Below are 14,888 nucleotides of genomic sequence, written 5' to 3' on the forward strand. Positions count from 1 at the left end.
CTTCATAATTTTGGACCTGCATATTTAGCTGTTTTTTGGACTGCAATTACTTTCCCTTTTGAGTTTCAAATATAAGACTGCTGCAGTCACATCAAAGTGTTATGTGGTTAATCTTGTTTCTGTCATTCCCATTCTTTTTTTTTTTTGTTTAGATAATAAAGTTGTATTTCAAATATCTCTAAGCAAGTGAATTTTCATGCGTTGTTAGAAAGTCTTGAAGGTGTCTTTTAACTGAGGCTAATGCTTGTCTGTCTCTGCATTCTTAATATTTTCTTCCCTTTGTTATGCTCCTCTTAGTAAAACAGAGCTAACAGTTAACCTTTCATTTCCTGAAGCATATAACTAAAGCATCTGAAGGAAGCTGAACTAACTGCCAGGTAAAACTAAAGCAGTGAACACTTGACTGGTGTGTGGAGCTGGACTGCCAGCAAGCATAAATTGACCCACACTGAGTGGGAATGTTTATGTGCTCTGAGGAATGTCTTGAGAGTTAAGTATGTAGTTCAGCTGGCATATGCTACCTTTAGATACTGTCTCTTAACTTTAACTGCATTATTACAACATGCCTTCACAGAGCTGTTTTCTTAAGTAGCCAAGAATAAATGACATTTAGGTCTGTTAAGTGACTACAAGCTGTATCTTTGCATGGAGCATCATTCAGTAGAGCTATAGTTGATTAAACTAAGCATCTTAAACCTCACTAACTAGAAGACAGTCGTAGATGAGCTTAAAATGCTCTTGGCTAAAGAACAACATATTAACTGAAACCCCATATAATACCTGGACTTTACTGTAACTGCACCAAGTTCTTAATTTGAAACTAGCTTATTCCAGCACAAATGATGGAAAACATCAACATTTATAGAGATTAATCTTGGTCAACATTAGTACTACCAGTAAACAAAAATACCATTTTTCAGTAGTGTTTGAGTATGTGAAGCCTTGGAACTCCTCAGTTTTGTATTTTTTGTTTCTTAATAAAGTGGAGCATTTCATTCCTTTTAACTTGCATGTTTGTATACATAACTCCTACTTGACCATTTCTTAACACTTCATTCTGATGCATATCAGCAAGAATTGACTATTAAATGTTTGAGAACAATATTATATAATTTGTGTAAGTTTTAAGTTCTGTGGGATTTTAAAATTGAGATTGCAAGCACTGAGACTGCAGAGGAAATGAGGAATGTCACGCTTGCCTTGGGAAAAGAAAAACTTTGACTTAACATCCCACTGGAACTTCCTGCTGCATCATTTTGCTTCAGCTTCGTATTACAGGTTCTTCTCTGTAGAGTTTACTAACTGGTGTGTGTCCTGGTTGCTACTGCTAGCTTGAGTACCTGCTGCTGACTTACTGGGTGGGGAAGCCTTCAAGTGATCTCACAAAAATACACTGCTTCAGAAGTGTAGGTAATTCAGCAAAGTAATTACACTGTGGTGATAGTGAAGGGTGGAAAAGAATACAGCATGAGTTACATTTGTATAATTTCATAGTGTATGTGGTGTAATCTCTACAACTCCCCTGCTCCACCCAGGTGCTAGGCTTTGAATTACCAAGCAGCTAAAGACTTCTAAAGAAGAGTGAGATAGCTCATCCTTAAAAACTGATGTGACTGTGAGATTCTTAAATGTTAGAGTCCTCAGAAACTTAGGAGTAGGCAGCAATTGTAGTCCTGCAAAGTAAACCTGACTTGAAATGCTTCAGGAGTGGGATTAAATGCATGCATTGCAGTATTACACTTTCCTTTTTGTATTTAGCTGCTAATGGTTGGTTGAATAATGCAGGTGTGCTGATGTGGATGTGCAATTTCCTCAGTTGCAGTTTGTTAAAATTGTAAAAGGTTTACAGCTCTGCAGCCTTTCAATAGTTGGGCTTAAGCAAGATAAGATTACTTAGTCAAGTAATGAGGAAAATTGTTTTAAGCTATTTAATTATCATATCATTAGTGATGTGAGACGAATCCCTTGCAATACCAGCTTTGTTCTGCCTCTCTAACTGCTGTGTAAGGTTAAATGTGGGCTCTGATATGTTGCTACACATCACTTCTAAGTTCTCCCACTCCAACACCTTGTTTCAGGTATTTGGGTACCTTACTGTTAGACTAGAATCAGTTCTGACATTCAAAAGTAGGATAAAGTGCAATAAATAATAAAGCTGCAATGGCAGCATGCAAGTTGGATACCTGAAGAAACATTTTGCTGCGTCTGTATCATTAATTGAAGGAGGGTTGAGTGTCTCCTTAGGAAATTTAAGATTACCCTTCACTCTACTGGGCTTTTAAAGTCTGTCCATCCTACGTCTGGAAGTTATAGTTCAACTACCTCCATCTTTCCCCCTCTCCCTCCTTTTCATGGTTCCATTTTGCTCATACTCAAGCTAACTGCTACAAAAAGCAGTGCTGAGAAGTATTTTCTCTTCTGGAATTCAATTGAAACCACTTGGCAGTACCGGCCCCTTCTCTCACCTGGCCTTTGGCAATAGTTGTCTGAGCCCTTAAAAGCCTCTCCAGTGGGATCAAAGTGAATGTCTGAAACAACTGAAAAGATAAATCTTGCACTGCCTTTCATCAGTTGGTTTTCATGTGGGTGTGTTAATTGTCTCTTTTTTTGTCTTTCCATTGATCTGAAAGCCTGCCTTTAGCAATCTTTTTTCCTGGCTCAAACTGGTATGTGAGCATCCCGTGAAGGAGCTCTTGCACGTGCCCTGGAACAATTTTAACCATCTCTGTGTGTCCAGAAGCCCTTCAAGCTGGGAATTGATGTGAGGAGTATACATGTGACTGTGCTGTCCTAGGCCAGTAACGTTTTCTGCCACTGCTCTGGAGACAGCCATGGTGATTGTAATGTTTGGGGACCTCTGTCTGCAGCTTGTCCCCCTTCTTTAGGCTATTGCTTTACCAGCAAAGAAGAAAAACAAAAAAGACTTTTTGCTTTGGAGCAAACTTAACTGACTGACAAGTCCTGTAAAGTTGAGCTTGAAAGGACTCCATGGTTGAAAGCAAGGCTTAATGTCATGAACCTATTTAACAGACCTACAATGACTCAGTGATGAGTCAAGCCACAGCCTCACTGTATACTTAATTACTCATTTACTGCATGAATGTTGAAGCAAAAGTTGTATTGTCAATACCAAGATTCTAGTGTTGTTTTTTTTTTTTAAAAGGTTGAATGGTGTGGGTAATCCTCTCAGTTTGTTACAAAGAGAACAGATTGTTTAGTGAGTGACACTTCCCCCAGATCTCAGTGTTCTAGAGATTGTCGCTGAAACGGTGTCTGTAGATATTCACTGGAAGGAAAGGTAATTTATTTTTTGGTATAATCTAACATTCCTACTGTTTACTTGAAGGGACCAAAACATTAAAGAAGCAAGAAAAAGTTTCCCAACTGTCATTCAAAGAAAACAAAAATCCAAATCACAAAAAGCCAAAAATGTTTCATGTAACATCTACAGTAGCTTTAGTGTTTGATCCACTGTCCCTGAAATCATGCTTCTAACATTGAAAGAAATCAGGACTTAATAACTTGGAGCTGTAATGATAAAATTAAGAGGCATTGGACTTGATTTATTCTGTTACCTATTTCTGTGAGAATACTGTAACACTATAATATGATAGAAAGCACAGCAACGATAGCAGGGTAGTAAGGATAAGCCCAAATGCAGCAGCCATGGACTCAGAAACAAAGGAAGAAAATTGCTTACCTTTAGAAGACCTCAGGCATGCAGGGATCTCCAGCAAAATATGCTTACCTCTACTGCCAACCCTTAAATGGTCTGGGATAGGCTGGATCCTGGCTCCACCCCTTCCAATCACTCAGGCACATTGCCTGCACCTGAGCTCCCCTGGGTTGGCCCTGCCTTCCCATCTGGTGCTCCATCACTGCTTCAAGCTGTGACTCAGCATTTCTACTACACACTGTTAAAGGTCAGCTGAAATGAAGAATGTGTAAGGGTAACGAAGTCACAAACAGGAAGCCCCTACCTTTGTTTAGTTTCTTATGCTAGTGACCAAAAGAAGAAAATTTTAACTACTGTGTGATACGTAGTGATGTCTATGGTAAAATTGTTGACTGCGTTCTGAAGCATCAGAATCATTCATTTTGGTTTTCTGTATAAAATGCAGAACCAAAAATAGCAAATCATGTAAATAATGTATATGGTTCTTGTTTGCTTTGAAGTCCTCCATGTAAGTTACCATCCCAGGAACTGCTTGTCTGCTGATGGGTTGCTACACAAAGGTGGTAACAGACTGATGACTTCACATCATGATATCTCTTGAAAAAAGCACTGGAGGGAATGTGTATTTTGCTTATGCTGAGGCTATAAAAGAAAGTCAGCTTTTCTGACAGGTTTTTTTTTTTTTTTTGTTAGGTTACAAAATAGTGAATGCAAACCAAGGCACGCACATGCAGACATGAGCTCATGCATGCACAGACATGGGTACATACACATGTGCAAATGCACATGGCCCTACACATAAGGGCAATAATAATAATAATAATAATAAGCAATCCTAAAACACTTTTAAAATATTTTATTTTTGCATTATCTGTTGCCATTTGATTTTGGACACAGTACTTTTTTCCTCTTTTGGGTTTGGTTGTTTTATTTATATAATAAAACTGGTTTCCACGTGCAAAGCACTGGTTTCAAACTGTAGTAAATGAGTGCATTATGTTGTTGAATGCTGTGCTGTAAAAGCCATTCGAAATGCCTCTTCTGCCACTCAGAAGTGTACAAGTTGCCTGATAAATGAGCGCCGCATCAGGTTATAAGAGCAGTTATTAACTTCAGTCTGATCAAATCTGACACAGCCTTAAAAAAAAATAATCCTGGTTACTGCATAATTGTTTTGCCTTGCTGGCAATGTGCACGTAGGCTGCGTAGCACCTGAGAACACGTTAAATCCAGTTTTGCTTAAACCTGATGGCAGATGAGAGCTGCTTTTGAGGTACCGGTTTCAGCCACAGGATGGGGCGCGCTGTCTGCAGCTGCTGCGATGGAACAGAAGCGTCTCGACTGAAATACTCTGCGGGCTGCACTCACAGCAGCGCTCCTGGAGGAAGTGATGTGGGTGCTTGTGGGTTTACTGAGAGTAGCAAATGGCTGTGACTGCTGGCAGCAGTACTAGCTCTTAACTGACAGACGTTTAAAGCTGGATAACACTCTACACCATTTTCTTGGTGTAAAATAAGCTAAAAATAATTGTGCTTTTCATTGGGTCTTTCCTTCATCTTCAGTTAAATCCACCAAACGTGAAATAGAGTGAATTAAAGAAAGACTTGTTTAAATAACAGAAATTCATTATAATTATAATTAAGGGAGCAAACCTTTCCCTGCTCAGGCCTTCAGATTTGAAACACAGCTGGAAGAAATGCCCTGTGACAGTTTGATCTGATCGTGCTGGAGAACGCTACCTTGCTTGGATACTGGGATACTGGTGATGTGAAGAACCACCTCTGTGCAGTGCAGCAGAAGTCCCTGCAGCAGAGGGAAAAATAAGCATGTGGCTGACTGCATGTTGGCAAATTCCTGGCTGATGTAGTGCTTGTGGAATCAATGGCAGCTGTTGCATGGGAGAAGAAAAGGCAGCGTGGCACAAAACTAATGTGGCACCTTTAGAAGTATAGCTTAGACTGCTGATAAGATAAAGCAACGAGCCACAAGAGAGAGGACACTTGCAATGGACTGAACCCATGGGAATGTGAGGAAACTGTACTGTAGGAAGAAGAAAGTATACGTACAAGTTGATCTACCAGAAAAGGCATGGAGAGTACATAAATACTTCATCATAGAGCAAAGTTCTCATCAAAGTGATGATTATTAACACAATGATCTAAAGCATAACTAATTAGTACAGTTATACTTAATGGAAGTCCACAATTAGATATCAAAGCAACCAAACAAAAAACAAATGAAAACAAAAACCAAACCAAAACAAAAAAGCAGTTTGGAGGAAGACAGAAATGAGAGATTTCTGGTAGCGGAGAATTTCACTACATGGTTCTCTACAAGAGAAGCTATTTCTCTCATCAGGTTATTAAGCATTTTAGCAGAGTGAGGACCAGCCCAGTAACAGTTAAAGTGGACAGCAATGCCTGAAAGAGCATTGATGTCAGGATGTGAGGCATGTACTGACCCTTGTCTGTCAATGAAGGGCTAAAACTCCAAGACCCAGTACCCAAAACTAGGAAACCTGAAGTTTAGGTATTGTGGAATTCAGATTTTATGCTCTCAAGTTAATCAGTAACATTTCAGGTTTGAAGACTATTCAAATCCTAAGGAGGTGAATTTGGAAGCTACTGTGATTTTTAAGTTAGCACTCTGGTTTCTGTTCCCACTCTCATTGCTTTTCCCACTTAGATCTAACGTAAGATACTACAAAAGACAAAAGGTGAATTATTCCCCATAGAAGGAGAAGCCTTTAATATGCATGTTTATAATAGGCTCAGATGTTTTTGCTGAGAAACACCTTGTAGGTCAACTTCATTTGTGGCAATAAACTTGTTTCACAAAGCAGCTAAATGGAATTTTCATGGTTACTTTTACCCAGAAGAGTGAGACAGAACTGGGTAAGACTGTTAGAGGAGAACTGGCACACATTCCAAAGACAGAACTTTACTATGATGAAATACGTTTGTAATTAAGAGAGCCTGATTACCTGTATGATGCCAACAATACAGTTCTTAGAGGCAGGGTTTTTTTTTTTTTTTGCAAAGAAAACTTGGTTTAATTATGTATATTTATGAAACAACTACAGCAAAAAAGTTGTGTGTTTTATTTATGATATGATTAGGAAATTTAATGTAAGGTTGTGTTGACATTAAGGCGTAGATAATTAAAGATCAAAATTAAATCTTCAGGTTTTCCACAAAAGCTTATGCTACTTTGCAAAGAAAAAGAAATCAGCTATTTTGTTTGGTATATAGATTGAGATGTTCAAGGAATTGCCACAGAAAAACAAGTCAGGTAGGATGATATGATAAGTAGGAAAAAAAAAGAGTAATCCAATAACTACAGCCATCAAGTGGGACTTTATTTAAAGAAAACTCAAATGCATGGCTTATTATATGATGTTGTTCACCTTCTGAGCTGGTCTTTGAATCTCCAGGCTCTTAATGATTTTGAAAAGAATACATTAGTTAGTCAGCATAACGCTATATTAGCCTTATAAAGGTATATTCATTTGATTAGTTCTAAATTCTGTTGCCAAAAGTCTTTATTTTCTGGCATCAACTCAGAACATTCTCATTCTCTTAATTAGAACAATATTTTTTCATCATAGCATGAGCCTTGCTGAATTAGCTCCAGGAGTTCTGTTTGTTTGCTTTCTCTTCAGTCTGGAGTTTTCTGTTTGTCCTTTTAGTCACAATCAGCTCAAGGAAAATCTCATGCAATATTTTCATGAGTGTGAGTTCCGCTTTCTCATTTTTTGCCAAAATATCTTTTACTAACTGACATAAAATAAGGACTTGCATCACACGGTGGCCACTGCCACCCTTACATCGTCCTCTGTTAATGTGGCACTACGCAAATAAGAACTGTAATGCCGGAGTTGTTCTACAGACCAAGCTTTTTTCATAGCTGATGTCGTTCTTTGCTGACCTGAGAAGCATTTGAGTGACCGTTGTGAGGGAGATCTCACCCAGAGCTGGGGCCACAAAAAGAACTTGTGAAGGTGCTTGCTGTCTTAGATCTGACAGTCTCTCACCCAGCGTTCTAGCTGCACTATTAAAGGATTACAGTCTGAGAAGGTGCATATCATCAAGGATCATCCCACTGTTAATCACAGCAATACGGCCACAGATATGTACAGAACTTATTAGCAACTGCTTCTCATGCTAGTGAAACATTTGTGCCCTCCCATATCAGTGTTCTTCCACAGGCAGTGTACATCTTGGAGACAAAACTAGTTTGTATGACTGTACACAGTTTGTATGCATAGTACTATCCCATAACATCTAGAAAACGCTGCTTTTATTCCTTTTTATTAGAACTGATCTTTGGATATATATGTATATTTTGCTCTGTGTTGAAGATTTAAACTTGTTGATTTTCATCAAAATTAATACTGTTTGCCTATGATGGAAAAAAATGAGGAAGGCAATTATAGAAACACCACTACCTCAAAAGTGACAGAATCATGGCAAAACACAGCTGGAATACACCAACTCCAGATTGGAATAACATAACATAAAGAATAATAAACCACTAGAGGTGACCCATTCCTCTGTAAAAACTGCTTCTGCTTTGAAGTTCAGTGAGTAAATAGCATGCTCATTATGAACGGAGCTGCACTGGTACGAACATCTGCATTGAGATGGAGACGTGTGTCACAAACTTTTGTTCAGGTTCCTTGCAGATGTGCAAATATAACCAAGTTGTGCATATGTACATATCTGAACAGCTCCAAGAGAAACAGCGGAGTTGCCCTGGCTGTCTTCTGTGCCAAAGGACAGATGATTGTGTTTACAAAACAACTTCTTGTGTAACTGAAGTTAAGTAACAGCAGTTCTACAGCCACAAATGCAGGAATTCCATGTCAAGCTGGCACTAAAACTACAACTTTCAGCAGGTTGGTGTTGATATATCAGCTGCAACCACCTAGTTAGTAATCTCTGTTACCGACAGAGTTTGACTAGGGAGCTATTTTAATCCTGAATATGTACTGGCATGTGAGCCTGTGCTATCAGAGAAGTTTAACAAAACCCAGCATTTAGATTTAATCTTAAAATCCTTTCTAAGATGTCTGATAAAACATTTTGATCCCAGTTATGCACTAGATCTCTCGTGGGGAGTTAATGACTCCAATGAAAATAAAGGAAGAAAACCATATTATGGAATGTTTGTCTTCTGCACTGTACAATAAATGCTTTAAATATTTATTCTCTCTGTTTGTATTCACATGGCAAGGAGTAAAGATTTTTAACATCAGAGTGTTTTACATTTCCTGCTAAATGGCAACCACAGCATTTACCAATATTGTTTTAATAACATACTAATGCTGAAGGAACAAGAGCTGCACAGGGAAAGCTGAAACTCAAAGTTCAATCACCCTGTAATAAGTCACACTCATTAACGTGGTGGGAAGTGATATCACCAACATAAACTATGATTTTTTTTCCTTAAACCTTTTTGACTGAAAGTGCTGTGTCCCTCCACACACCTCTCCACCGCATTCCTCCCCCACCCAAAGAAAAGAGGAGGAAAAGAGGAAAAAAGAAACCTGGGGCATGTGATAATCTGGAGAGCCCTGGGAGCCCTCCCAGCACTGCTGCACCATGAGATCGCAGCTCCTCCCTTCCTCGCTGCTGTGGGAGAGCTGTCCTGGGGAGAATCCTCTCAGCTGCTGAGCACAGGCTGCGCACAGTTACCTGCTGTATATCTGTGCTCTTATTGGCGTGCAAGTACTTTAAAGGGACATTATTTTATCTGCAGGTTACTCAGGAGCAATCCACTGCGGTTGTTTGTTTTCTGAGCGCTGGATCAGCGACTGGGTTTGCATGCAAGGTGCCCAGTGCTACCTCTGGTCTGTGGTGGGAGCAGTGTGACTTCTCAGATCAGGTTTCCAGAGGATCATACGAATGTGTTTAGAAATTGTTTCTGCAAATAATCTCTGATGTCTGGTTGCAATTTGCTGTTTCCACAAAAATTCCTGGCAGTGAGCATGTTTGCTTGGATTCTCACAATTGTTTTGGTAAGCATATTCTCTCCCTTGACAGGCCCCTCTTGGCAAATATTTCAAATTCCTGTCCTTCTCTTTTTACAGTTTAATGCTTTCCTGATTTTTAGCCGCAACTTTCTATTATTTCTAAGGGTGGCTCTACTTGTCAGTACGTGATGCGGAATTCCTGGGGTTTACACAGAATTCTACTTTCAGGTTACAGAGGATTTTCTGGCTAACAGGAGGGAGGGAAAGAATCTTTGCAAAACAAAGCAACATTTCAAAAACTCAGTGAAAATAAGCAGAAGCCACACTGTGCGTAGCTGAGTGGGAAACTACATTTTTGAATGGACTGAAGTTAAAAACTCTCAAAACTACTTTGTTAAAATTCCAAATTGAGGTTACAAACCAAAGATACATATTTTGGTGATGCTGAAGATTTATCATTAATTTTGGTGACACAAGTTAATTTGTGCCGTATGAGATACGTATTGTGCAACTTCCTGAATTAAATAAAGTTCCTTTCATCCCTCAACTCTGGAGTTCCATCTACTCAGTTCGTGGCAAGGAGTTACCACCAGAATATTCAGAAGTTCAGTTATACTGCTGTGGAACCAGCTGGCTAAACAGTCACAAGGCCAACCTGCTGGGCTTCCAAATACAGAACCTTTATAGAAAGGGTCAATAGAAAGAAGCAAAACAAAAACAGAACAAGCTGGTTCAACCCAAGAGTTTGGTGCAAATGCCATGAAATGTACCAGTAAGGAAGGGTAAATGCCATAGAAGGAATCAGGCCATTATAGGCTGATAAGGGCACCTGAAGAGATAAGACCAAGAGCCACTAAATAGGTGGGGGAAGGGGAATCGCTAATGGGCAGAAGAAAAGCCATCGTGGGCAGGGGCACACACATGGAAACAGGTCGTGTGGTCACTTTTCCATCGATCTGCATCTTTTGTGTGCGTTCATTTCTGTGTTTGCAGTGCTTTGCTGATCGAGTAAGTGTCAGGGGCTGAAGGTAAGTTCAAATTTGGGAGACATATATATAATATATAATATAATATATATAATTTTTAAAAATGCAATTATGTTTTGGTAAAAATAAAGGCAATGACGCTGCTGTGGCTCTTATAGAAGGGATTTCCCGGTTATTTTACTAGCTGTGCTGTGCATCTTTGAGAAAATCAGTAGAATGGCTTAATGCTGCAGTTTCCCCTCCTTGACAGGTACACAGTAATATTAATCCCTCAGTGCAGTGTGATTTAAAGCAGTATTTTTATAAAGGTCATGTTCCTTTAAACAAATACAGTCTGCTGTTTTGATGAATAGCTCTTAGCTTTGCTTCAAAGACTTGTGTCCAAAATCTGTTATATTGTTCTTAAACATTTGAATTGGGAACAATTGGTCTGGCTTTGATTCTTCTTTGAATGTGCAGATTGCTAAAAGCTGTAATCTCTTTAATCTGCTTGCTGAGGCACATTAGCTTGTTTCCACTTGTTCCTAGCTGGCTGGTGTTAGGACCCAGAAAAGAGACAGCAGCAACGTGATATAAATAGAGTACCAGAATGGGACAAAGTTTGAGAAGAAAGCATGACATCACTCAGACTTGCTCTCCACCCAAAAAGATCTGGGATGGAGGTGCAAACGTGAGCTGGACAAGAGAGGAGTTAGCAAGTCTTTTCAGTTCATTTCCCAGGGAGAGAGTGAGAGCTCTATGCTTTATGCGCTATAAGGAAGTACATTTTCTTGCTAGCAAAACCAAAACTGGCTTCGGATCTCTGACAACGTGAAAGTAATTGAAAGGAAAAGACAACCATAGGAAGAAAGTTGAAAACAAGATATTTTCTTTTTGGCACAGATTCTAGCAGAAATATTTGACTTCTTTCCACGGAACGGTACAACTTTCGGATCCGATGCACGTTGCTTCTAATTCTTCCGCAATCACAGTAATTTATTTATGGTTAAATGAAGAGATCAAAGTGTGAAGAAAGCAAATACTACTTAAAGGGTCGGAAGGATAATTTGCCATCACTGAAGGAACAGACTTCTTGAACCTACATGGAAAATGTCCCTTTTAATACAAAAAGTAGCTAAGGAAAGCTTATGATTAAAAACCTGCAGGAATTTGATCTCGGTTGTACTTCTAACCTTAAATAGACGATGAAGAATTTATTATCTCTGCTTTGCTGTCATTATTCTTTGCTGATTTTATTGCAGTTCAAAAATCAGGTAATGTTCTGAATACGGTCGGCACTGACGTATATTTGGATCCCTCTTAGCAAGTTTTGCCTCACCATGTCTCATTATAAAATGTTTTATGTGCAGGTGTACGGAAACTATTCCCAGCTACTCGAACACCCAGGTAAGGAATGTTTTACTTATACTTTATGACACCATGCTTTTATATAAGTATGCATACTCTGTCTTGTTTTCTTGCTTTGTATTTTTCATTGGTTTAGTAGCTCCAAGAATCAGTGACCCCACATTTGAATGTCAGCTCTTTAGTAAAAATACAATAGACTGAATTATCGAAGTATCAGACCATCCTAGGCAGTAAAAATTCAGTAGCCTATCTGCTAAACATCTGCACAGCAGTATGTTTGAAGAAAAATGGCTTGTATTTGATAGGGAATTTCTCTATACAGTGCTTATTATTATGTTTTAGAGCATATTTTCTGAACTAGATTTCTACACAGGCTGTTTTTTTTTTTTCTCTCTCTCTTCTTGTGTTCAGTGTTTTAATTCTTTGATCTACAGTTAGACGTGCTGGTTTGTGTACTTTGCCACAGCATCAAGTGATCTACCCTCCTCCTAGCCATCATGCTTCAGTTAAAATCAGTTGTAGAGTGTTTTAAAGATCTCTCATCTGTTTTCAATGCAGAAAATCTCACTCAAAGCTTATTTGGGGTCTGTGTGTGTAACTGCTGAATCCTTCTGTTTATATAAATAGTTTAACCTCAAGCCTCATGGTGGTGTACAAGTACAATTTTACTGCTTTGCAATTCACGCATTGCTTTGTGCTGTTAAGTTTCCACAATATATAATTACGCTCAAAATAAAATACAGTGTGATGTGGAGTTATGTTGTCTGCTATTGCAGTAACTTCAGACCAGTTACGTGTTCTACCTTCATTCAGACTAAGAAATACCATCTCTTTTCCCATCGATAAGGATGACAGGCTTCTGGCCAATAGAACCAGTAAGGGGGTAACGGTCTTCCTCACTGGGGGTGCAAGCTATATGAGATTTGTCTGTAGCACAAATCTATGGGGATAGGTAGGTGGGAATGATGCTTTCTGAATTTGTAGAGACTGTAAACAATTCAGAAGTGCTTTTGTTCTAAACGCAGAGTAATTATCTACTGAAAGAACTATACACGTATAAGCTGAATTCAAAGCAATAGGTATTTGTTTTCTGAAGTTTTCTTGGGGCTGCAAGAGGGATAGCAGCATGGCTTTATATAGTTCAGAACTGGCAGCTAGGAAAGCCACCGACGAGCCGCATGGCTCTCGGAGATTCATTTCTTTGCTGCATCTCTGGTTGCTTTCCCATTTTCTTTGCCCGTTTTTCCCAGCTTCAAAATGTAAGGCTCTTAGAAGCTTCTCCTTAGGAATCTGTTTGATACCAACTGCACTACAGCCATTAATAAAATACTCATGCCATATCATGATACATTTCTGGCATCAATTCATCTCCTTCCCAGAGATTTTCCTTGTTTGTCTGTTTTCCTCTCTTTTGCTATATTTTTCTAAGACTTCTGTTAATTTTAATCTTTTTTTTTTCCCCTGATACAAAGAGTAAATGTTAATGAAATAAGAGTTATTTGCAGATAAGCACACTGTGAAACAGCAGGCATGTTCTGTGCTCTGCAAAATAGATATTTTGAGGATGGCATGGAAGTCCTTCAGCACAGGTTACCTATGTGGCTTCTCTTAATATCACAGAAATTCATCACTCTAACGTCAACAGCAGCTAGAATGTACTCTTTGAAGACAGAACTGAACACGTACCCAGATATGGCTTATGTAAATGAAAGCAGGTTCCTACACCCTCCTCCCTCAGCATGCCTTTCCACACACAGCTTAGTTGAGTTGGACTGCTTGGAATTCTCAGATTTGGCTTTGTGCATGCTTATTCTGTGTCATTATTCTCCTACCTTGCCAGTAGTTTTCTCCTTTTGTTAGCAACTATGCTTTTCTTTGTCTTTTTCAAGTATCCAAAGGAAGTGTGACCACAGAACCCCTAAATGCATCTCTATCTCATCTATTTACACTCACGTTCCCTCTATGTGGGAAAATCTCTATGTCAACAGCAAACACTCCCAGTTAGATAGGCCAATTGTAGTTCCTGGTCAATTAGGAACGGTTTGTTAGGTATCTTTGGTACTATTCCATTTGGAAGAGAAGCAAAGATGTTCATTCATTCTTACAAAATCAAAGCTTGATATTGTTCCGTGCTTTCAGATCTATGAGTGTTTATTGTGATGTTTAAGAATTTTGTCAGTTTTATACTTCCATTCGGTCTTAGGTTCCTCTCCTAAACCCTGAAACTATACTCCGCTCTGAAACTATACTATGAGGATGAGAATCATCACAAGAGTTCATCGCTCCATGGTTTGACTAGAAAGCTTTAGGCCATATAAAATTTTTGTCCCTGCAATTCCATTATATTGAAACCTAATTTGTATCCAGAATAAAAAAATGATAGAATAATTGTCAAATGGGCAAGCTGTTCAAATCTCTCTTTAGAGTAAAGAAAGTCTCTAAGTGGCAAAGGACACTATTTGTGATTTGTTTTACTTTGCACACAGTTTTGGGAGCTTTTGTATGGTGTCCAACAGTTAAAGTGGTATTTAAGAAACTTTTCTTTGTTTCTGAGGCTCTTGAAAGCTTGCTTGGTAAAAACAAAAACAAACAAACTGGTTGAAGGGCAAAGAACTACACGTTCAGTATAACTTTATAAGTAAGTTTGTTTCACTTCTCTTGGAGACCCCAGAAGTTCTTTACTCCTACACTTGACGATGCACTTGCTCTTCATTTTCCTTAATAAGATTATTCACTGGTAAGAGTTTTGGGGAGTTAAAGTTGCACTTTGTTAGATCAATTCAAACTCAATATTAAATATCCATCAGAAGAACAAAGATGTGAAAGGCAGAGAGGTTTTCTTGAAGCTAGCTAGTTATCTTTTTTTTCTCCTTCATGCATCGTCCAGGGGATGGATGGAGCTGTA

The 14,888-nt window shown here is 38.8% G+C and overlaps 1 protein-coding gene across 1 annotated transcript in view; it reads left to right on the forward strand.

The window, feature by feature from the left end:
* The first annotated feature begins 11,289 nt into the window (after positions 1 to 11,289).
* ADGRD1 (adhesion G protein-coupled receptor D1) overlaps positions 11,290 to 14,888 on the forward strand; it is a 121,483-nt gene continuing 117,884 nt past the window's right edge. Inside the window, exons 1-2 of the mRNA XM_042866032.1 lie at positions 11,290 to 11,889; positions 11,986 to 12,022. Of these exons, the coding sequence (XP_042721966.1) occupies positions 11,821 to 11,889; positions 11,986 to 12,022 (106 nt within the window). The 5' untranslated portion in view covers positions 11,290 to 11,820. The remainder of the gene's footprint in view (positions 11,890 to 11,985; positions 12,023 to 14,888) is intronic.

Source organism: Lagopus leucura, unplaced genomic scaffold (genome assembly GCF_019238085.1).
Source record: "Lagopus leucura isolate 7727_CA_CO unplaced genomic scaffold, USGS_WTPT01 Super-Scaffold_806, whole genome shotgun sequence".
In the NCBI taxonomy this organism is placed as follows: Eukaryota; Metazoa; Chordata; class Aves; order Galliformes; family Phasianidae; genus Lagopus; species Lagopus leucura.